The following is a 24560-nucleotide window of genomic DNA, read 5'->3' on the forward strand; positions in this document are numbered from 1 at the left end:
ATTCTCTGTTTTTGCTTGAACCTCTTCAGCTGAGGTAAAACGGGTTACCTTTAAGTAAGATTTAACTTTAGGAAATATAAAAAGTAGCATGGAGCCAAATCAGGTGAATAAGGAGGATGCCCCATCACAGTAATGTTTTTGTTGGTCAGAAACTACTTGACAGATAGGGTCTTGTGAGTGGGTGCATTGTGCACTGGTGCAACAGTCATCCATCACTCTACAACTGTCACAATTTTTTTTCGAATTTTTTCACGAAGACTTTTTATTACTTCAGTGTAGTAGTGTTGATTAACACTCTGACCACTGGGAACCCATTCAATTATGATGAACGTGCTGGGCGCCGAAGAGGTCGCCGTTCACGTTCATCATCTTCCACAATGTCCCTTTCCCCTGAAAACACGCGTGCATGAGACAAAGTTTCATCTCCATAAGCATCCGTTAACATTTGAAATGTTTCTTCCGTGGCTGATTTCTTAAGTTTTAAAAGAAACTTGATGTTGATTCGCTGTTCGGTTTTAGCACTAGACATTTTCCCGGCAGAATGCAGTTGCACGTATTCACTCAATGACGCAGTACTCCCCACTGGCGAGGTGGGTTTTGTCGAAACTGGCCGCATGGATAGAGTAAGGCTAGGATAGAGGAGGGTCTGTGGCATGACGTCACCAAAACTGTTGTTGCCAACTCCACTCTGTTTTCAAGCTACACAGTCTCGTTTTATTTGTGTCACACCTCGTATAGCGAAACCTCTATTCTAGAAGGCCCTTCGTCAGCTGAATGTTCTTAAACGAAAAGCCTTTCCCCGAAGGAATTAATGTAAAAGGAATGAATTTCTTCCTGGACCGCAGATGATTATTAATTTAAACAATAAAGACGTGAAGCACAGTACTTTGAGCCCAAGTTCATGACCCGAAGCCAATGGAAATCATTAAATATAAAATAAAAAAGATAAGGACAGTATTGGACAGATAAAATAAACGAAAACTTAATTTAATTTTACTGTATTTGTGTGAAGGAGAGCGGATGCCATACTTGGAAAATGAAAAGGAAAATGTTGCATTTGGATGACGCGTCCCCTTTCGTAAAAACATCAGGTAACTGTCTTTAGGAAGCATCTTGTTTTACCTTTTCATTGTTTTAAGCATTCTGTTTGAAACTCATTGAGCTTCCATTTCATTCAAAATTTTTCCTTCAATGTTTGTGATAGCATTGAATGAGAAACTTTGCATCTTATCTCACTTTGCCCAAATTTCACCGATTAGAGAATTGGGATAATTTTTCTTTCTTTCTTCTCTTTTGAAGATGTTTCTTGCGCAGTTGCCTTTTGTTGCTGATTCTGAAATTGTGGTAATGCTTTTTCGTTGAGCCTATTTTAATGGTCTTCTAGTAACTTCTGCACGTCTTCATTGTTTACTTCCTAACCGATGGTTTTGCTTAGAAACACAGTGCAGATAACCAAAGAAAGCTTAAGTTTTAAAGGTCCCTGCATTCAACCCATTCTTGGCATAATTTCCTTTAAGCCGAATTCAGGGTCCTGTAAGTCACTGATAGATTTTGTTATGAGAATTAAACAATGGAAAATATTAAATTGATGTTTTTAGATGTACTTCGTTGTTACTTATCCGGCATAAGTTACTTCAAAACACCTTTGAAAATCAAAAGTTGCAGATTTGAGTGTTCGTAACACGAGATACCGTTCGTCATTCGGGCCGTTTTTAATTCCGTAATTTGTTCCATTGTATTAGCTTAACTATATATCTCTCGCCATCTCAATTTATCATACTTCCAAGGCAGTTGAATGAAATTTTGCGTCCCCTGCCGGCGAATAACTTTGAATGCAAACTAATATAGCCATGTGATGCGGCGAAAGTGTGCACAATTTGACAAGCGATTTAAATCTGCTGATATCTGTTGCTGTGCGAGTTGAAGGAAACAGTGAGACTGTATTCTGTATCTAATTCCTATTTCTTGTAAGACTTTACAATGCTGAAACGTATATCAAATAACAATTTAAAACGGTTATGCGTTCGTGAATTTTTAAGATTTTCTTCAGCTACCCCTGCACCGGTTACTAAGCCGGATATTCATTTTACCAAAGTAAATGAATTTTATTGCATGTTAACAAAACATTTTCTTAAGAGAAAGGGATATAGAAAGAAATGACCATAAAATTAAGTTATTATGTAGTATATATCTTTATCTAAATGTATAGTTTTACAGAAATAGCTGTAATTGTAGCGAAACATTAACAGTTGCTTTTAATTTATTATTTTTTTATAGATTTTTATAAATAATGAATGGCAGAAATCAATTTCTGGAAAATCCTTCCCATCTTTAAATCCAGCTACAGGAGAAACTATAGCCCATGTTGAAGAAGGAAGTACTGTAAGATAATTTTTTTTTTTTTTTGCATCATAAACTTTATAATTTGAGTCTGTGCCAGTTTTAGTTATATGTATGTACCTAATGTGTGTGTTATGCATATTTCTTTTCATATAGCCTGTGCCAATTTGCTGTACAGGTAAGTCCTGTATCACAACATCCGGTTTTTTAAAAATGCTGTTTTACATGAACTAGTGTTATATAAACCAAAGAACTAGTAAAAGAAAAAAGTTTTCAATTTATCACATAGATTAATGTGTTATTAAATCAATAATTAGTCAGAATTTTTAATATTGTTTGATGTTTTATTCATTGTCATTGCAAATCATGATTAAATGAATACATTTTATTTTTGTGAAACATCTTTATCTTATGATCCCCATCATTTTTAGCAGCATTTTTTCTTACAACTGAGAGATCTTTATAAATTTCATTGTATGGAGTTACCCTTTAAATTTTATGCTTCTTTAAGTTAGATCTATATTTCGAATGTGTAATTCCATGTTGTTGGGATGAGTGGGATGCAATTTACCGTTTATTTTTTAATTTTCTGCTTCTTTTTTCATTTTGTTTTGACAAAGACCTCTCTTGATTGTGTAATGTTTCAATATGCTATGATGCAGAGGTATCTGCAATTATTTCATAGGTAACTGGTAAATGGATTAAAACATTTCTCAGTCGGAATTATACTACAGTGAGACTGTGTTGTAAAAGTGCCATGTTATGCAGGGCTGACTCTAAATAATGATGATCTGAATTCCTCTGTAGCTTTTTTTATATAGTAATAATCAAAACATATTTTTTTTTCTAATTTGTTGCTGTATGTCTTTGTGAATATGCAGCTTGATAGTTCTTTATTTTCTGTTATAACATTTATGTTTATTTATGTTTTTGTTAACAACAAAATGCTTGATGGCTGGCCAGCGTAGATTGAAAGTATAACTTTAACGAAATAATATCAACAATATAAGCTTTGCAATTTTTTTTTTAATAACAAGAAATGACTTACTGATAACTTTTCAAACAAAGTGCCTTATCAGCTATACTATATATATAAAATTTATTTTAAAGGGATTTAAAAGAAATTCTGAAATACAATTACCCATGAATATAAATGTTTTATAATTTTTTATGATGTATAAGTCAGTATGTAAATACTGAACATTGTTGCTTAAATTTATAAATAAACTACTAATAGTAATAGCTATAGTTTTTGCTATAGTCAAGTCAAGGTCTGCTAAAGTCAAGGTTAAAAAAAAGTGTGCTCTTTTTTTTTTTGTTTGTTTGTGTGTGTGTGAGAGAGAGAGGACATATTTTTACTGGCATGTAATGTTTAATGTTATATAAATTTTTTCCATGCGTGTTACATTATTTTTATAATATGTGTTGCAACACAATTTTGAGCAGTACTTAATCATACTGAGTATGTATGAGTTAATTTACATCACTCAATAATTTCAAACGGGTGTTAATTGATTCAGTGCACACTTAACAACTAAAAAAACTTGTTTTTTGAAGTTCTCGCAGTTATCTGTAAGTAATGATAGCAGTTAATGATATATATAGGCTTTAACGAATGATGAAGATTCTATAATTCATAACTGCAAATTTGGATGAGGTTGAATATGGTATAACATTTGAGGTAAGAATATATATGCATATTGCAAATTAAAGTATTAAGAATTTAACTAAGAAATAGAATTCAAATATGATATATAGATTCAAGTTTCGTCTGTATAGCAAATATGTTGAAATATTAATGTTTTAGGAAGAAAGAGAAGAAGGGGGAGAATTCATGAGAGAGAAAATTTTAACAATTGACCAATTGAATGATTCTTATGAAAACTTAATAATTGTAAAAGCACCTTAAAAATAGTTTTGTACTTCCCATTTTAAATGTTAAAAATGAATAATCTAAATGAAGAAAGACTTATCATATGCTACAAACTAGGTCTCTTTTGTCAGTTATCCAAATTGTTAAACATTCTTGAAGAAAATTAAATTCATATCACAGTGAATTTAAAGGCAAGAAAAAGTTAGGTAGCTATATCACTGTAAGAATATTATGCATATAATGAACTAAAAATTTAATATGAACCAATTTATTCCAATACTCATATTATTGAGATAGATTGGAGCTGAACTCGTAATTACAGTATAAAATTGCCTTTATGAAGTGTATTTAATTTGATATGTATGATACTGTTTTGAAGTTACAAATAATAAATTAGTTGTTTGATAAGGATGTCATGTTCTTAATTTATGAGGTGGTCCACTTTCATTTCTTCTTTGCATAATAACCATTTATATATGTATTTTAAGGAGGATGTGGACAAAGCCGTAAAAGCAGCTCAGCATGCTTTTCAATTTGGTTCCCCATGGAGAAGACTGGATGCCTCAGAGAGGGGAAAACTTTTGAATCGTTTGGCTGACCTTATTGAGAGAGATAGAGTGTATTTAGCAGTAAGTGTTTTATAGAAACTTTGAGCATGTTTAGCTATAATTATTTAATAAAAACTTAAATGCTTTGTGTATTATAGTGGTGTTAACAGACATTTGTTTGTAATATAATGATTAAATTAAATGTAATATAATGATTAAATATTATAAGTTAAAGTAATTAAAATGTTGTACATTTAATGATGGTTAAGCTTAAAATTGTAATATTCCATAAATTCATCATCATTTGCAGATTTTAAAGGAATTCATGCTATAAAAGTCTGTAGGTGGAATTGTAATTTCAGGTAGAGTCAGTGTACTGTTAGAATGGACTGAACAATAAAGGACAGAGTTCCCTGTATTTTTATTCCTGTATTCAATAAAAATAACATGATAAAGGTTGCTCATGATGTACCTCTAAATTGGATTTTATTGTTATGTACTGTTTATAGTGCATAACAATAAAATGTTATGCACTATTTATTGTTATTTATTATTGTTATGCACTATAACAATAAAATCCAATTTTTCCAATGCTTTCCAAGCGTTTTAGTATATGACTGATGTTTAGGTAATCTAAAGAGGGGGGATGTTTTCTCTAGGTGAATTATGTAATAAAATAATGTAAATAAATACAGTAGTAATAAATGTAGTAAATAATAAATTAGTTAATACTAAAGAGTTACGTATTTATATTGATGAGTATGCATGAGGAGCAAATTGCGGGAGTTTTTTTGAAAATTTTGTTGAGGAGATCCTTGTAGTTAGGTTAGTTGTTTAAGCTTATATGCAAGGAAAGAAGAATTTATTGATTTCCATACTGCCATTTAGCACCTGGTGACAACAGATTTTCGACAGCTGAGGTTTGCAAGGAAATCAATTTCTTGATAATGGGAAAGTCTGGTAGATCTTGTCTAGGATCAAATTTAGATTTGACGAGAGATCCTAAGCTATTTGAGATAAGGGGCAATTTATATGAGGGATATGTGTTAATTTTTTTGATATGGGTCATTTCAATTTTTGGGGTTGGCCCCAAGAAAGTGGGGGCCCTAAGTTATAGCCTATGCAGCTTATACATAAATCTGGCACTGATCTTGTGTAATGCGAAATCCCAGCTGTAAATAAATTGTTAAATCATCCTTATTGTTGCCTCAAACACTTTCTTCTGTTATGAAGAAATAAAAAAATATCATCAAATATAAATTCAAACAAAGCACTTTCAATACCAAAATATTTTTGCTCGAAAAACAAAAAAACATCTTATAAGAATAAATAATTTCTCATGATGATTTGCTTGGTTAGATGTGTTGGTGTGGCTTTTCCCTCTTCTTGATGATAAGATCTTACTGGTTACCTTCAACAGGCTATGAACAAAACTGTTATGGGACCTATTTCAAATGTTCCCCTTTGCAACAGTAATGCAATGTGTAGTTTTCTTTAGAAATAATGTAAATATAAATTTGGCATTTCTTTATAATTATTTTGGAATTTTAAATTGAGCTAACTACATAAGTTGCTATACAGTTAGAAAGTATTAAAGTATTTTTCATTACATTGAAATTTCTTCTTCCCCCCTTTTTTTTTTTAACAGAAAGTATTTTTCAATTACATTGAATTTTCTTCTTCTTTTTTCTTTTTTTTCTTTTCTTTCTTTTTTTTTTTTTTTTAGTAAATTAATTTGATGATTGCAAGTAATTTAAATACATTTTTTTTTTACAGTTTATTTTTAAGACCTGGGATAGACCAGATGTAAAAAAAAATGGTTGATCTTTACAATATGGTAACTGGTAGTTTGGCGACATTTTGGAGGCAATAAAGGTTACTACCTGGGACTTTGGTAATAATGTGAGCAGTACTCAGTTCCGATTACGCATTATTTTGTGTGAGGGAAATGAGAGATCATGGGATATGTCATGTGATATTAATGGACGAATTACGGTTCTTTAATCGGAAAAGGGGGGAAATCGGGAAAAAATCTGGAAATTTTGTATTTGACTTTATTCTGTGTTGTGTGAAACAGTGTTCATGAATTTTTGGATCCCATGGCCGTAACTAAAGTGAATTCGAAATGGGTATTTATGTATGTATTAATTTAATGTATGTGCTCATTTATATTTTAAGTAGTGTTTTTGAATTTAATTATATTTTAATTAAATGATAGTTATTTTGTGAATTTTATGTTTGTAGGAATTTGGTATACGTTTTAGTTGAAGTAAACGTGCATGGAAATAATTTAAATATTTGATACTAAGTATTTGTAATACTTGCGGTATGAATTCGTTGGTGACGTGTATAATGTAATAGATGATTTAGAGGTAAAAGTTTTTGGATATTTTATTTATTTTATATGTGGAAATGTTCATATTTGGAAAGGGTAAATACTTTTTCGCGATCAGGTAATTTCATATATGTTCTTTTTACCGGGTTTAAAGATTGAGAAAATTGTCATGTATTTTCGTGAAATTTTTCTAATTTATGAGAAAAAAGCAGTGTACATGGATATAATGAAGAGTGTGCGCAATGCCATTTTTGTGCAATTCTGGGATGTTTTTTTAAGTAAAAATAAGTCGACGTGTACATGGTTTAGTGATATTTTAATTAAATGATAGTTATTTTGTGAATTTTATGTTTGTAGGAATTTGGTACACGTTTAAGTTGAAGTAAACGTGCATGGAAATAATTTAAATATTTGATACTAAGTATTTGTAATGCTTGCGGTATGAATTCGTTGGTGACGTGTATAATGTAATAGATGATTTAGAGGTAAAAGTTTTTGGATATTTTATTTATTTTATATGTGGAAATGTTCATATTTAGAAAGGGTAAATACTTTTTCGCGATCAGGTAATTTCATATATATTCTTTTTACCGGGTTTAAAGATTGAGAAAATTGTCATGTATTTTCGTGAAATTTTTCTAATTTATGAGAAAAAAGCAGTGTACATGGATATAGTGAAGAGTGTGCGCAATGCCATTTTTGTGCAATTCTGGGATTTTTTTTAAGTAAAAATAAGTCGGCGTGTACATGGTTTATGTGTATGTGTTATTTTGAAAAACGCGTAAGGAGTATGGTATTGTGCACTTTTCCCCAATTTTGCAGTGAATATTTGTCATGATTAAGCAGTTTTGTTAGATAAAATTTCTAGCATAAGTGTAATTCGGCTAGTAGATTGTTGGAAGAAGTGTTCAGTAGATAAAAAGAAAAGAAACATGTCTTTACTTCGTGAAGACAAAATGGCGGTGGGGGAAAAAAATAGAGGGTTGCTGTAGGAGAGTTGGTCGCCAAATTTTCGCCAAAAAAACGCCAAGTTACCATAATGTAAAGATCAACCAAAAAAACTTTTTTTTAATATTCTTATTTATTTTTTTATTTTGAAAATTTGTAATTTGTTTGGGAACAATTTGTAGTATACACTTTATCTGGAATTTATTTACAAACAAGTTTTAGAGACTAGCTAAAATATTCTATGTACTTATTTTTCAATAATAATTATGTTATGTGTTATTGTGAACTGTGATAAATTTTACTGATAAAAAGGTTAACTTATTAAATAAAAAATTGTATAATACTTTCTGATTATTCACCGCCTCCAAGAAAAGGTGCCAACTCAGGGTGACTTTGTGTTTTCCAGAAACGTACATTTTTAAAAAATCTGTCTGTGTCTTTTGTTCGTGCTGCGTGTTAAGTTAATAGACCCAGGGCTACGAAATTTGGTACATAGGTGCATCTAGACAAGAGCCAGTGCACCTCGAAGTGATTTTTTTCAAAATTCGAATAAGATTTTTGTGTTTTATGTTTTTCGATGAAATCGCATCAAATCAATAATTCTCTCTCATTATATCAGCAAGGATGGCACACAGCCATTGTTGCTGATATATCACTGTTGCCATTGTAACTGATATCAGCACTGCAGCCACTTGATAAAATGTGTGATAATTCTGTGCAGTTTTTAAATTTAATGTTTCTCTTGGATACTGGATGTTTGTTGAGAGAAGGCAACGGGAAGTTGATTAATTTATTTATTAGGATAGTTAGTATTTGTATTAAGGGATATTGCTTATTTCATTGTAATTTTTTTGTATGTAGTACATTTTTATTGATTTTGTTTTGATAAAGTTGTACTGCAGAGTAAAATTCTGTGCGGTTTTTAAATTTAATGTTTGGTGTTTCCGTAGGCATTTTTTCTGGTACATTTAAAAGCCAGACAAAAGCTAGCTACATAGTGGCTAGTCAATAATAAAAAGTATTTTATATGAAACAAAAATCAGTATGGTCAATGGTTACATTTTTATAGCTCTTTAGTGAAATGACGATTAAATGTAAAGTGTGTAATCCATGTGTACTCGACCAAGCATACAGTGCATGCATGTGCGAGATGGTATGGCTGTCATTTTGTGAATATTTGAAAGTATGTTAAAATCTTGATTTATCAAATGTTGAAATGGGGGGGGGGAATGGATAATCATAAAATACCAAATTTATGTGCTTGAAATATATGAATGAAAAATTGCATTTTACTGATGAATGTATGTCTTTCCAGAGCCTGGAAACTTTAGACAATGGCAAGCCATATTCTGATTCTTATCACATAGATCTTGATCTGGTGGTCAAAGTATACAGGTTCGTTTCTTCTTCTCTTAGAAATCTCAAATCTCAAAGAAAATGATTAAAATAAGATAAAATAAATTATTTAATTATTGAAGGTGATATAAATTTTATTTTACAGGTATTATGCTGGTTTTTCTGATAAAATTTACGGGAAGACTTTGGCGGTAGATGGAAATTATTTTTCATATACGAGACATGAACCTGTTGGTGTGTGTGGCCAGATTATACCAGTAAGAAATATATTCTGTCCATTACTTTGTTAAGTATATATTTTCATTGGCTTATTATGTAATAGTCACTTTTTGAAAATTCCCAAAATAGTGGAACTTTCCATTGTTGATGCAAGCATGGAAGCTTGCTCCTGCACTTGCAGCTGGTAACACAGTGGTTCTGAAGCCTGCAGAACAGACTCCTCTGACTGCATTGTATGTTGGACAACTTATTAAGGAAGCAGGTTTCCCAGAAGGTGTTGTGAACATAGTTCCTGGTTATGGCCCTTCAGCTGGAAGTGCTATTGCTAATCATGCAGGTGTTGACAAACTTGCATTTACAGGCTCGACTGAGGTAAATTAACTACAAATAGTAAAAAATAAAATTGGCAGAGTGGGGGCTACTGTTGTGCTATAGGATTCATCATATAATATTAAAATTTTTGTAACTTTGCTTCATTTTAAAAGTTTTTAAATGCCCAATTTTTATTTTATGTTTTAATATTCTTTTGTTAAATATTGCAAAATGTCTGAATAAAAAATACTGACAAATTTATCATATCAAACTTTATTAGATCGCATTTCTGAGAAAATTATCTACTTCAACTTTTTGTTGAATTATAGTAAAGATAAAACAGTTTTTAGTTCAAATCTTGAGTCAGGTCATGTGGCTGAAAAGTATTATTATTAAGAGCTATATTTTTTCTCATTTTGCTGTGCATGCCATTGTGAAGTCCTCTCCCCATTATAAAATTTCTTCATAATGCCCTGCACATTAAAAGATGCATCCTCCCCATTTTTAAATTTCTCCATAATATCCTGCACACACACACACACACACATATATATAAATTAATAAGAAAAATTGTCTCCAAGTAAGAGAAAGAAAAATTTTAATATTAAATGTTAGTAAAGTAAAAATTTTTAAAATAGTTAAATTCATGAACTATGGTAAACACATGTGAAAAACTTAAAAATCAAAGCAAATTGAGGCCAAAAAATTCAATTATTGGCATTAGATGAAAACTGATTGACTTTTCAAGAACAAGTTTGTTTCTGTTCAAATAACAATAAGTAATTAATTAAAAAAATTATATTTTGTATTAATAATATAATTATATTATAATTATATTAATAATACAAAATATAATAATATTACAATATATAATATTGTAAATTATTATATTTGGTTTCTGTTCAAATAACATTAAGTAATTAATTAAAACAATTATATTTTGTCTCCTCCATTTGCAAGAATATCAAACCGAAAAAGTGCAAGTAAAGAAATTCAATTATTAAACTAGATCTATAAAACATCTATTAAATTATTCAACTAGATCATTAAAGGAAGCCATAAAATAAAAATAATAAAATGAAATTAAAGCTTAAATTAATTATTGTTATTTGAATGGAAACAGGTTGTTCTCCTCGAAAAGTCAATATGTTTCTATTCAATGACAGTAATTGAATTTTTTTTGCCTTTTGCAATTTAATTTGATTTTTACGTTTTTCACATGTGTTTTCCTTTATTCATGAATTTAACAATTTAAAAATTTTTTACTTCAATCATTTAAGATAACAGTTTTTTTCTTTCTCTTGGAGATAATTTTTCTTTTTAATAAATATTTATTTCTAACTATGCAGCTTCAGTGCAAGTTTTAGGCTTTTTTGAATTATCACTCTTACCTTTTAATTAATTCTTTGAGTATATATATGTGATAAGAACAAACTCAGAAGTAATGACCAGCTGGAATTTTTGATACATAATGAATAGAAAATGATGAATACATAATATTCATAATGAATAGAAAAAATAAAGGCGAAGGCAGATTAAATCTTCATTTTTTATTTCAGTAAACATGTTGCAGATGCAAACAAGTTGGCACATTAAATGGGCCTATTCCAAAAAGTTTGCATTTTAGAAATATTTGCAATGAGATAAAAGGAGCAGACAGATGGCAGTCCAGCTAGGCCAAAGCGTTGAAAGCAATTGCGTTATGTTCAGGGTGAGATCTTAATTCAGACTCAGTTAGTTTTGGTTCTCAATGCATTTTGATTGGATAGTTAATACTTCTGTAAAATTATTATTGGCTGTTTGAGTTTTAGTTCCATTTACATCATCAGAATTATGTAAGAACTATGACATGGGTTATATGACATGGGTTAATCTCGAAATGATGCAGTGCAGAGTGATTACTATTTTTAGAATAGAAAAGGAAAATTGATTTACGCTGCTAATTAAATCTTTTACATGTTCTTTATTTGTCTTACATATATACCTGTATAAAATGGACCATCAAAGCAAAAATCTAGTGTAAATTTTGTAGAGATTATTTAAATATTAATAGTCACATTATCTGTTTTTGGTGTCCCACATATGCCAGTTTTTCATTCCATTTCTTCTCTGTCAGTTTTGGTTTAGCTGAACTGTACATTCCATGGTAAAAGTGGCAATGGGAAACCTTTGCAATTTATTTTGCTGTGGTCATTATTATATTAAAACCTGAAGAGTGCAGTTTTACTGATGCTCTAAAAATACACAATGAGGGGATAAAAAATGGTTTTCTGTAATTCAGTTTTGTAACTTAGAGCAAAAAATTATATTTTCCTCTAGTCCAATGCAAACTACAATCTACTCTGATGCCTGTTGACACATGAAAAACAAAATTTGAACGTTATATATGCATAGTACATCACATTTATAATGTGACTGTGATAATCTGTACCTTATTATTTTTTTAATTTGGTTCTGAGCATTATACCATATATGCAAAGTACACTTCAAAATAACAATTGATACTAATGCTTATTTCCTTGCTTTAAATATATTTTGAAGGTAAAGTAATTAGTTTTGTTTTAAAATCTGTTAATTTATGTAATTAGTTCAGGATTTTATCATTTAGAATACTTTTAGGTTGGTAAAATTGTGATGGAGGCAGCTGCTAAATCTAACCTGAAACGAGTAACATTGGAGCTGGGAGGCAAAAGCCCAAATATAATATTTAAAGATGCAGATTGTAAGTGTTCGTTTAATCACTACTTTGTATTTATTTCTTAATAAAAGTACAGAAATTAAGTTAGTATTCTCAATAATAGTTTGCTTATTGAGAATATATGAAATCTTATTTTCACTATATGAAATCTATATGAAATCTTATTTTCTTTCCTTTTTTTTTAATAGTGGATCATGCTATTCGAACTGCTCATTTTGGCTTGTTTTTCAATCAAGGACAATGTTGCTGTGCTGGATCTAGAATCTTTGTGGAAGAGGATATATACAATGAGTTTGTAGAGAGAAGTGTTCAGAGTGCTAAAAGTCGAAAAATTGGTAATCCTTTTGAATCAGGTGTTGAACAGGGCCCACAGGTAATGTATTAAGGGAGAAAATTCATTGTGTATAAGGTACAGAATGTCTTTTAAGTCAAGCAAGCCTCAAACAAAATTTTATGGAATCCATTTAAAATGTCCCCATCCCTGATTTGGCAGCACTTAGATTCAGCAGATACTGCTGTCCTATAACATACATTTACTGGTAGAAGGATCAGTATGGTATTAAATGAGATGCCTTTCTTAGAGATATAGATATGATGCAGATTTAGTCTTTGCAAGGGAAATCAAAGCCTTTAAATGAACATACATGTAAACATCAAGTGGTGTCAGGTTTGAACATCTTGGAAGGTCACTCATCCCTTGGCAACCTGTACAAGATCTTTAAAACTTGCAATTAATTTTTCATCATGCTAGACTTTTAATGCACTCTGTACTTCACTTATCTCTGTAATTTTAGATGTGATTTAACATGCGATTATAATTTTTCATTTAACATTTTTGTAAAATGAAAATTAATTTTTATTGTTTTCAAAGGTTCTAAGCTGACACAAAATAACTCACTACTCTAGTTTTAAATAAAAATAATTTGATCAGAATTTTTATTTCAGAATATTTACTTGAATATTACTTCAGAGGGGAAAAGATATCAGTTTTTTTTTTAAAGGAAAAGTTGTATAACATTTGTTTATACTGTGTGTTTTAAAAACAGTTTTTAATACTTAAAACATTAAAATGACTTTTCCATTTATTGTAATTAATATTATCAATTTTGATCAATACTGTACTGTTAGGTAATTTAAGATTACTGCTGTGTAAGATATTATGATTGTACTATTTGAATTCATATTATAAATATAAAAAACACTGAATATTAATCAGTTATAACAAGTTAAATTTTCATTTGCATGTTTTAGATTGATGATGAACAAATGAATAAAATTCTGGACTTAATTAAAAGTGGTAATGCTGAAGGTGCAAAAATGTTGTGTGGAGGTAATCGTCATGGTGGTAAAGGTTTCTTCGTAAGTCCAACAGTATTTGCAGATGTCCAAGATAATATGCGAATAGCTAATGAAGAGGTAAGTACTGAAACCTATAAGTAAACTCTAAAGACAAAAACTGTAAAGACTAATATTTATGAAATCATATTTGTTAGAGAAGATACAATCATTTAAGGATTATTGTAAGCCTATTAACTCTGCATACATTCTTTATATTCTGGTCCTGTCATTTCTTTTATGCATCATTAATTATTTTGGTGAAATTCATTTAGACATATTCAGTGATTTATTCATTCGGAGTACTAAAATTCATTGCACTTAGTACACAAGGAAAGGATTCAAAGCTATTGTCTCATTTCTGTTTCTGATTAGAGATTTAGTTTTGAATTTTTAGATTTAGTTTTTAATTCTAGTTTTGAAAAATTTTTCATGTTATGTAAATATTAAGTTATTTGGTACTTTCTAATTCTAATTTCATACATATCTTTAAACACTGAAAATTAGGATGCTACTTCCTACTGTTATTTTTAACTATCCTGCAGATTTTGTCTTTTATGTCAGTTATATAATGAAGAATAATTAAGAAATAAGCTCATTATGAATTCTTCCCCATTTGTTCTGACCATTGAACGTTTGTAATTTGATTTAGGTTTGAGACCAGATGAACAACTGCTTTCATGGTTTTCTCTATAAATCACATAGGTATGAACCACTTCTCTGGAGAAGGTCCTAGACAATGGCATCCTTCCCTTTAGGCAGATGGCCATCATGTGCTTTGCAATATTCAGATAACCCAGTTATTGAGGAATACCGAGAGAAAATAAAAAGCACAAGGAGAAATATCTGATCAATGTTATGTGTTAATCTGGTGCTTTGACATAATTCAGAAACATTGATCAAAAGGTATAGGACAGTGGTCTTCAAATTTTGTCGTCTCCTGGAACCTTTAGAACTATTAGGTTTTTTGAAAACTCCCATCCCTTAGAAAAGTATATCTTAAAATAATATTTAAAAAAGATAAATATGTTAAAGAAATTTAGCCACCCGGTAGCGATACCGAAGGGCCTGGGTTCGAATTCTGAAGGCATGGTTGCAATTGTCCGTCCCTTCATAGGAAAGGTGGTGGTGGCCCACTTAATTAGGTGCCTCCATAATAAAGAGACCATTACATCTGGCCTCGTATAGATTAATGGACTAGGTTACATTTGTAATTGTTCACAATCTGCCATTGGGGAAAAAGAAATTAAAATTATTGTATTTTTTAAATAAAAACTGTAATGTAAAAATTAATGTATTTACATAATGTGGCACTATTCTGTTTTGAAGACCATAAAAAAAATTGCAGGGAAAATATATGCGCAAAAGCGCCAAATCTAGCAAATGTGCCCATTTAACAGTGTGCCAAATCTAGCGTATGCGCTGATTTCAAATTGCACAAAAGTTTAGATAGTTCTATATTTCTTAAGACGCTATTGAAATACTAGTTTAATTTTTAAATCCTTTTTTTGATTTTACATCCTTTTTCAATATCCTGTGGATTTAACAATTTGGGAATTGCCCATGACGCTTTTCGGTAGATAGGTGGCGCTCTTGATGCGCGCCAATGAAAAATATTCTACTTGACGCTTGAACATGAAGAATGACACATGTCATACCTTTTTTAATGCTTGATTATGTTTTCATGGCCGCTATAGGCAGAAGTAATATTATATCTTTAAGCTTATCGTTAATAAACGTTATTTCTGTGTTCTGTGAAATCTTGAAGTTTTTGATTGCACATTATAATGTTCTCCCAAATTGACTCCTGAAACGAAACGATCTTTGAAATTATGACTCATGAAGAGACACCATACATTTTTTGGTCAAAGTCTGCAATAGAATTTTTTCAAAGAAAAGGCATCATTCATTATAGAAAATTATGTTTGAACAACCAATGAGATGAAATTATGCTTTAGCGATAACTCGGTAGCAAAATAGCAATTCAAGAATCCATTCAGTTATGTTTAGCATTTTTTCATATAGATTATAATAATGATCTGAAATAGTTATTTACTCTTATGCTTCCAGTCAGTTATGTTTAGCCTTTTTTATATAAATTATTATAATAAAAGCGTATTATATGAAATTAACCTTGTATCTAAATTAAAACAATAAAATCTTAGATAATTATTTGTTGTTATACTTCCTTTCTTGCGTTAGGGTTGCCGCATTTATTTTAAGCAGCACTGGCATCAACAATAGTTTAGCAATTTTTTTTTACGGTCTTCAAAACGGAATAGTACCCATAATGTAATTTACTTAATAACATTAATTTGTGTTCCATGTGCCACCTACGTTTGGCTTATATTTAATGATAGGGGTGTGCTTTCATTTTTTTTACACAAACTGTCAGTCTAGCTGCATTTATGTTATCTGCAGCCACATTTCATGTTCTGCATTTAATTTGTTTCTATATTCTCTTTTGTTCCACACACTTTGGAAAAGACGCACAAGTTGAGAAATATTCTTTTCTCTTAAAATACATTGTAAAGTTTCTAGGTATTCTGCATGAAAATAGAATAAAAAATTTAGGAGCTGATCTTGCTTAAATTTAGATTTTATTGTCGAATTTGTTGATATGTTGTTCTATTTCTTTCACTGGCAAGCCTTCTGATTTATTGTAATACTTAAAAGAAATTTTATATACTGTCATACTTTTTTCCCTTCTCAAGAAGTATTCTCTTTTAGTTTCCTTTAATTGAAAAAGATGCTCTATTGTTAATTTTTAACAATGTCTGTTAAATTCAGTTAATTTTCCATTAGAAAACTAGTTTTGCAAAGCATTGCCAGCAATTTTTATTGACATATTATGACCACATGTTAAGTTACAAAACTAATCTAGAACTAAATATATCTTTTTATTTTTTACTTAGTAAACTCTAGTTAATTAAGGCGAGTGATTGAGTGATTTGTAATTTTCTTTTCGAATTTTTATTTTGATTCACAGAGCCCGAACTCTGAGATTTGACTTGTGGAAACCCAGGGTTCCATGAAGTACAGTTTGAAGACTACTTTTATAAGAAAAGAATGCCTCCTGTATAATATGCTGCAGTCAAAAATAATTCTTGGTATTAGCATCCAAAGATTTAAAATTTACAACTGAGCGTGAACAGGTCTCTTTTGTAGCAAGATCTATTGAACTTGTTGTAAGCTGGCTTATGCAAAGGGAATATGAAACAAAACAAGATGAAAGAAAAATTATAAACTGCAATTTTTTAAAAAAGTGGTGTTGTATTAATAAGTAATATAATGGGAATTGCCATTTAGAAGTTAGAATGGTGTCAAACACTTGAATAAATATAAAAAGTTTAAAAAAATCAGATATATAATGGTAATTATTGCTAGAATATGCTGTAACAAAAACTTTTGTTGCCTGTGCATGTTTGATTAAAACAATTACACCAAAGTCATTGTTTTGGTACAATTATGTCTCAGAACAAAAGGGACTGCAGACTGCCATAATGAACAGTAAAGACAGTTTGACACAGGGATGCCATAATGTAAAAATGTGAAAGAAGCAAAATCCTTCAAATCCATATGTAGACGTAAGATGCTCAAAATCTTTAATTTAAAAATATTTATTCTTAACATAGTTGAAACTGTATTTCTCTCACTGCAATTTGTATCTATTAGTTTAACATAAAAGTGAATATTTTGTATTATTTTAATGAGCACTTTTCAGTTTAACAAAACTCTTTCACTGTTATATTAAAACTTGCAGAAATGTAGGGCAAATTCACCTAAGTGTTTAAAAATATGATTAGTTTTTTTTAATTAATCGTATTGTTTTTACTTAAAGTCTCATTGTTAGGTTTCTATTTCTCAATTAGCTGATAAATAATTGAAAAGCTCTATTCATTAAATTCATTCATTCAATGAAATAATTTTCTTTACAGTTTTAGCATATCTGTTAGCATAAACTAATAATAATCTGTGGATTTCTTAATTTTTGAAGGAAATTTTAATTCTCAATTAAATAAGGGTTTGTGATGTTAGTTTCAATTAAAACAGTTAAATGTAAAAATTTAATGACTTCCCATTAAAAAAAAACACATTGCTTATTTGCTTTTGATTCAAAATAAACCTGATTGAATTACATAGAAGTTTAATATCATATCTGTAATGTAGGGTTTTAAAATGTATGAATTTCTTTTCACACAATTAATTATGTATCAAATATATTTTCAGATTTTTGGACCTGTCATGCAAATTATGAAATTCAAGTCAGTTGATGAATTATTAGAACGTGCAAATAAAACTATGTATGGCTTAGCTGCTAGTGTGTTTACTCAAGATATTGACAAAGCAATGTATTTTTCTAGTGGTCTAAGAGCAGGCACTGTATGGTAAGTTCTTTTGTAGAGGCAGTATATTTTATCCAACTGTTAAAGTTATATTAACTGTTATTATATAAAGTTATAGAGAATATCTGTAAAGTAATAAAGTTACTGAAAGAGTAAATTGAGAAAATTTTTTGTAACTAACACTGTCAGTTTAATTGCTATTCTTAAATCATTTTACAGTATTTTAAATTTCTAGAATTTTATTAAACTGAATATTTGAAATACAGTCAAAAGTCATTAATCCGGACTTGTTGGGACTTCGGCGATTCCGGATTACCGATTTTTCCGAATTATAGATCATCAGTTTAAGTCTGGTAAGATGGCATGCAGAAATTATAAAATTAAAAATATGAAACCGTAATTTGTGAAATAAAAGCCCAATTATGATCTAAAGGGTATCAAAATTTACAAAAAAAAAACTTAATATTTATTTGTTTACTTTATTAAACATTTCTTTCAATGTAAGTTGTTTAAATTGCTTTGTTTTATTTGATAATACTTTCTCTTTATTTCTATAAACAGACATAATTTCTTGTTCAGTTACAAAGTTCCGCTGTTCAAGTCCTATAATTGCTGTGTCGAGAATACCGACTAATTTGTCAAACGAAATTTTTTCGTTTTCAATAACCTCTGTGTCACTTTCTTCACTATCGGAAGTGAATTATAATGACGAGGAATATGATTTAAATCATATCAGAGTACATCGAGATGAAATACTACATTTAGTAAGGAATTATAAGCCAAATAAAATAAAAACATCTGCCCTGCTGAAGATAAGGATAGTGCTGACGGATCAACTTCCAATTCATTGCGCGCTGTGGCATTTCCTTTCTCCCCCCCAGCCGCAGAGCAGCAGGAAATTGATAAACAGATTTCGGAATGGTTAGAGAAACAAAGGATATGCCTTTATCCATTTTTTGCAGCAATTTCACTTTTTGTTTGATGGACATGGAAACATACTTTCGCTTTGTGAATCCTTTGGGAGCTCCAGCATCAAAAATTCTATTTGACATAATCGAAAGTTCAAGCTTACTTTTATAAAATTGCTCTAACAGTCTGCAAAAAATAATAAGCCGGATCCAATTCGAAGATTAAGGAACAATGCAATCTGCAACATTAATTGAAATAGATAATTAGATAATTTTAGCTTATACCGTCCATTATACATTAATCGCGCATGCGTAAATGTATTATGCACGTGCGCACATGCATATGCACAGCTGTAAAGATCTTACATGCATGTGTCAATGCGGCGCATGTGCAGAAAGTTTGTAGTTTTGAGGTCTGGATTATAGATCATTCCAGATTATGGGTGTCCGAATTAACGACTTTTGACTGTACATTTAAAAAAAATCGATTTTATCAATGGTTCATATCACATGTTAGTACATGCAGTGAAAAACATTTATAATTCTTTATTGATTTCTAATTTTGTAAAAAAAATAAGGTATTGTGCCCTTTTTTGAGGAAAGTTGAATATTTGTAATCTTTAATTTATAAAATGAGACTGATTGAAAATAATTAATTTTACAGTTAGATTAAATTTTATTATCTGTTGGTATTAATTTTCTCAAAGTGTGTTTTTCTTAATTTTGTAGGATTAACTGTTATGATGTGTTCTCTGCTCAAGCTCCATTTGGAGGATTTAAAATGTCTGGAATAGGACGAGAATTGGGGGAGTATGGTCTCCAGGCATATAGTGAGATAAAAACAGTAAGCTGCTTTCAGTTTTCTCTTTAAATAAACTGTTATTTGAATTACTTGACATCTATACCAGTATAGCAAGAAATTTGAATGGAAATATTAACTCTACAGTAAAATGAGTTAGTTCTTGAAATTAAAATTTCTTTGCTTTTTCTAAAAAAAAATATATTTTTATTATGTTATATAAGTATGCATTGGTTCTAATTGGAAGAGAAACACACCACTGTGAAAACTAAAATTAGGAAAAACAGCAAACTTCGATTAACATAAACTATATTGATATAAAGGGCAATCTGACATAGGTCCCTCTTACTCAGAAGTAAAAATTTTTTGCTGCTAATTGGCCAGCTGGAGAATAATCAGTGTTATACATTGCAGTATTGTACATGGTTCTTCCTTGCTGCATGATATCATGAACCTGGCTTTTTTTTTTTTTTTTGTAACATCTGGTAAAGTCAAGGCTACATTTGAAAATGATTGACAATCCATATCTTTCTGGGAGGGTTTTTTAGGATTATTGTCATTTCATTATATCACCAAATGAATGCCAATGTAATTCTAGATTACACACAATAACAAACAATGTAGGAAAATTTGTAAAAATTGTTTTCACCCATTTATTTAGTTAATACATGAAGTACCAAGTCAGTTACTGGTGTGAAAACTAAATATTATATTAAAAATAAAAATAAAATATTTATATTTTTCGTTTAGACTGCATCAGTCACCAGATACTGATTCTACACTTGATTTCCTGGACAATCACTGGTGACTGACAGTATAACTTTTCATTCAGGCCACATCAGTCACTGTTGTCTGATGCTATACATTAAACTCTTGCCAAATGCAGGGGTTACATTTTTAATGCATTGTTCATATGATGTAATTGCATTCTGCAAACTTTCTTTGGAAAAAATGTGTTAGGTGTTAAGAAAATTCAGATTAAGAAAGTGTATATAATGTAATAACCCTAAATATTACAGTAATTAAAAGAAAAAGTGAAACCGGTGTTTGTTATTTTTTTGAAAAGGCTGTTTATTTTTGCTTGGGACTATGACCTCATTTAGATCAAGCCCCACTGCAAATTCCGAAAGCTCTTGTGCCTTTTTTAACAATTTGTTTAACTTTTTGGAAGTTAAAAGCACTTTATTTTCTTCACTGTCAGATTGTGTTATAAGATCATCTAATTCTTCATTCATAATTTCTCAATTAATTAATTGACTTCTCTTTCCATATTTGAAAATCATTCATCACCAGTTGTTTTTGCAATGAATATGATTTCTTGGCTTCAGTTTCAGTAAATGGGAATCCTTTAAAATTTTTGTAATTTTTAGTCAGAGCTGATGCTGACAAGCATTCATTGTTGATGAATGAATGTTGAATGGCATATGAATAAAATTCCAGTGTTGGACAAACTAAATGTAGAAATTTATGGTTGAAACATATGTGCGAAATCACATTATGCAAATCTGCATTTGGCAAGGGCTTACTTTATAATTTAAAAAATTATAGCCTTCTATCAAATTTTACACAGATACATAGATCTCTGGTTTTCAGCAATCATTCAAAGATTCTTAATACTGAGCCTTAAAAGTGTATGATTTTAAGACTCTTACTTTTATAAAATGTTATTAAACTGGAAGGAGAAAAATGAAGGAATGAAGAAATAAATATATTGATAAATTGTAGATAATTTAGTTTTATACATATGAGGCAAATAATTCAACTTACGATTTGATAACAGTTTGTAAACTGACGATATTTTAAAATTGAATATCACTACATCAGAGTTAGATGAGGATTTAGCTTTTAAAATTAGAAGTGCAGGAGCCTTATGGAAGGCTGTTTGAAGTGGTAAATAAAACAATAAATAATATGTAATGAAAGTTAAGTGATATTAGATAAAAATTGAAATATTGTAAAAATTGTGTAAAATAATGAAACGTATGAAAACTGACTAAATTAAAAATGATTTTTAAAAAGTAACACCAGAATCAAACAAAATAATAAAGTAAATGTTAAGGTGTATAATTTAATAGTAATGAGACATGGTACTAAAGGCTAAAAGAGAAACACATATTTTAAATAGTATTCTTCGTCAAGTAAAATTGCTGCCTTACTTGAGCATCTAATCCATTCAAAGCCTGAAAAGATGAGTATAAAACATAAAAATTTCTTTTCCTGAAGAAATCACATTTAATTTGAGAGTGTGTTTTCTCAGTTGTTCAAGTTTTCTTGTATATTTTGCTCTTCCCATGGAAAGTGAGATGCTTTCTATACTGTGTATGAGTATCAGTTTTGTTAACTGCTAAAAATGTTGTAATAATAACAAGATTTTGTGTTGATATCATAATTCACTTTTATGAGAAATTTCTGGCACTTGTGTTATTTGATGTTCCCTTGCATTCTGGTTGAAATTATCATTTTGCTCAAAAACTGCGAAGTAACAGAGCCAAGCTTTGGCTGGGTTAGACCATACAAGATGTGTAAATTTTATTTATTTTCTGAAAAATATTATTTTAAATGAAAAATGCATAGACTAAAATATTTTTCTTATATCTTGTATAAACTAATAATTAAGTGGCATACATGTTCCTGTAATTGCTGTTCTTATATTTTGACAAGTGCATTTAAAATTTTTGAGTAAAAGAAATAATTTATATATCTGCCAACACTTTTTAAGTGAATATAAATATTCTGCCATATGATATATCTTATCAAATGATGATCATGAAATTAAATTTTTAATCTTGTTTCAAAATCATTTTAAGGTTTAGCTATGATTAGTGCTGCCTCTTAAGTGAATAGTATAATTACAGAACATTTGAATATTCTCAAGCCGTAACATAAAGGCAATTAGGTATAAATAGTTTCTGAGTACTTTGTGATAAGTAACCAACAAATAATTGTTCCTGCTGATCAGGACAGTCCTATAATAATATTACACACAAAATATGCAGTGTTTTTTTTGGGGGGGGGTATAAAGTAAGGTTTTTTGTGCGTGGCAGGGTGTAATATAGTAATAATTTTATTTTCTTATAACCATCTGGTTTTTAATTTCATTAAAGCTGTATATTATTTAAAAACTGTGCCTGTTTTACTGCAATTATGACATATTGTTTAGAAAATTAATATTATTGAAAAAAGGACTTTTGCAGTTAATACTTGCTTTCTCCATGTAAGAGTTTAATGTAATATGTTTATCTATGTGGGTATAATTAGGTGAATTGCTATTTTCCTTTGAGTGACATGATCTGACTTGAAAAATAAGCATAATCATTTTCATTATGTAAATGATAGGGTGAAGCACTTGTTTTTTTGTTTGTGTTGGGTGATTTTGTTGTAGATTCAAACCTTAACCAGGTTTTTAAAAAATTTAAAGCTGATTTTTTTAATTGAAAATTCTTTGTTCCTGCTTTCAATTAAAATAACAACTTACTTCTGAATTAAAAACTTAATAATTCCAGGTTTATGTCGCCCACCAGCAGCCGAGCAGTAAAGTCGCTGAACACTGGAAGTTCGGTCCGAGGTTCGAATCCCACGAACGGGCTGGCTGCATGGGCGTTTTCGTGGTTTTCCCACATGTGTAACGTGTATATGAGCCAGTTTCCCTTAGAAATCCTCCACGAAGGCATCGCTCCTTTTAGGCAGATAGCCCTCGTGTGCTTTGCCATAATTGAATAATCCAATCCCAGGGTTATGTCAGTAACTAGCAAATTTGTGCATTAAAGTTAAAGATTATTATTAAAATTTCTAAAGAGAAAGAACAAAAGTAATTATCATATTTTTCTTTGCAGGTGACTATGAAAGTTCCACAGAAGAACAGCTAAAAACGTCCGAATGATTGTTCCTTCCTTAGCTAAGCTAGCAGGAAAAAAATTCTTATGTCTTCCACAAAATTTTTTCTTCATATCAATAAATTGTTTATTTTTTATAAGATTTGATTTGTTTATATTCTCTACCAATAAGGCTAATAGAGTTTTATAACATAAATGTAAAATTCAGTTTTTCTTGAAGATCTCTAATTATTTTTATATAATTCCTTATTTGTTCTGTTACATACCTTGTTTGTTATAACACCTGCAAACTGATATTATCATCTTTGAAACCTTAAAAACAATATTAAAATTGATATTTCACATTGTATTCTAAGTTAAGTTATTAATTGAACAAATCTGTTCAAAATGCAGATTTTTTAGTGGGAATATTTTATATAACAAATGTTACTTTAAGCTGTGGCTTAGTTCAATATATAAGAAATTATTATGAATCAAAAGAAAGCAATTGTACATATAAATCTGAAAATATATATTTGAAATGCCACAGTAAAGATTGCTTTATACTTGCAGTTTCAAAATATTGTTTGTTCATTTTAATGATTGGAAAATTCCTTCATCTCTTCATAGGAATTGAAATGTGCCTTGACGAAGAAAAAAATCCTTTTGAAGTTGCTATAATGTTACTTTGAGCTGTGGCTTAGTTCAATATATAAGAAATTATTATGAAT

The 24560-nt window shown here is 29.9% G+C and overlaps 1 protein-coding gene across 1 annotated transcript; it reads left to right on the forward strand.

Annotated features, from left to right (window-relative positions):
• The first annotated feature begins 1846 nt into the window (after positions 1-1846).
• Aldh (Aldehyde dehydrogenase) lies at positions 1847-23992 on the forward strand. The gene is made up of 12 exons (XM_035349442.2): positions 1847-2094; positions 2278-2382; positions 4702-4842; positions 9360-9439; positions 9546-9657; positions 9749-9991; positions 12551-12653; positions 12818-13002; positions 13881-14045; positions 18195-18352; positions 19948-20062; positions 23851-23992. The coding sequence occupies exons 1-12, from the start codon at positions 1981-1983 to the stop codon at positions 23881-23883; spliced, it is 1554 nt and encodes a 517-aa protein (XP_035205333.1). The 5' UTR covers positions 1847-1980; the 3' UTR covers positions 23884-23992.
• Positions 23993-24560: the final 568 nt, after the last annotated feature.

The sequence above is a fragment of the Stegodyphus dumicola genome, chromosome 8, assembly GCF_044657685.1.
Source record: "Stegodyphus dumicola isolate Sdum_Otavi_A_Nest chromosome 8, ASM4465768v1".
NCBI lineage: Eukaryota > Metazoa > Arthropoda > Arachnida > Araneae > Eresidae > Stegodyphus > Stegodyphus dumicola.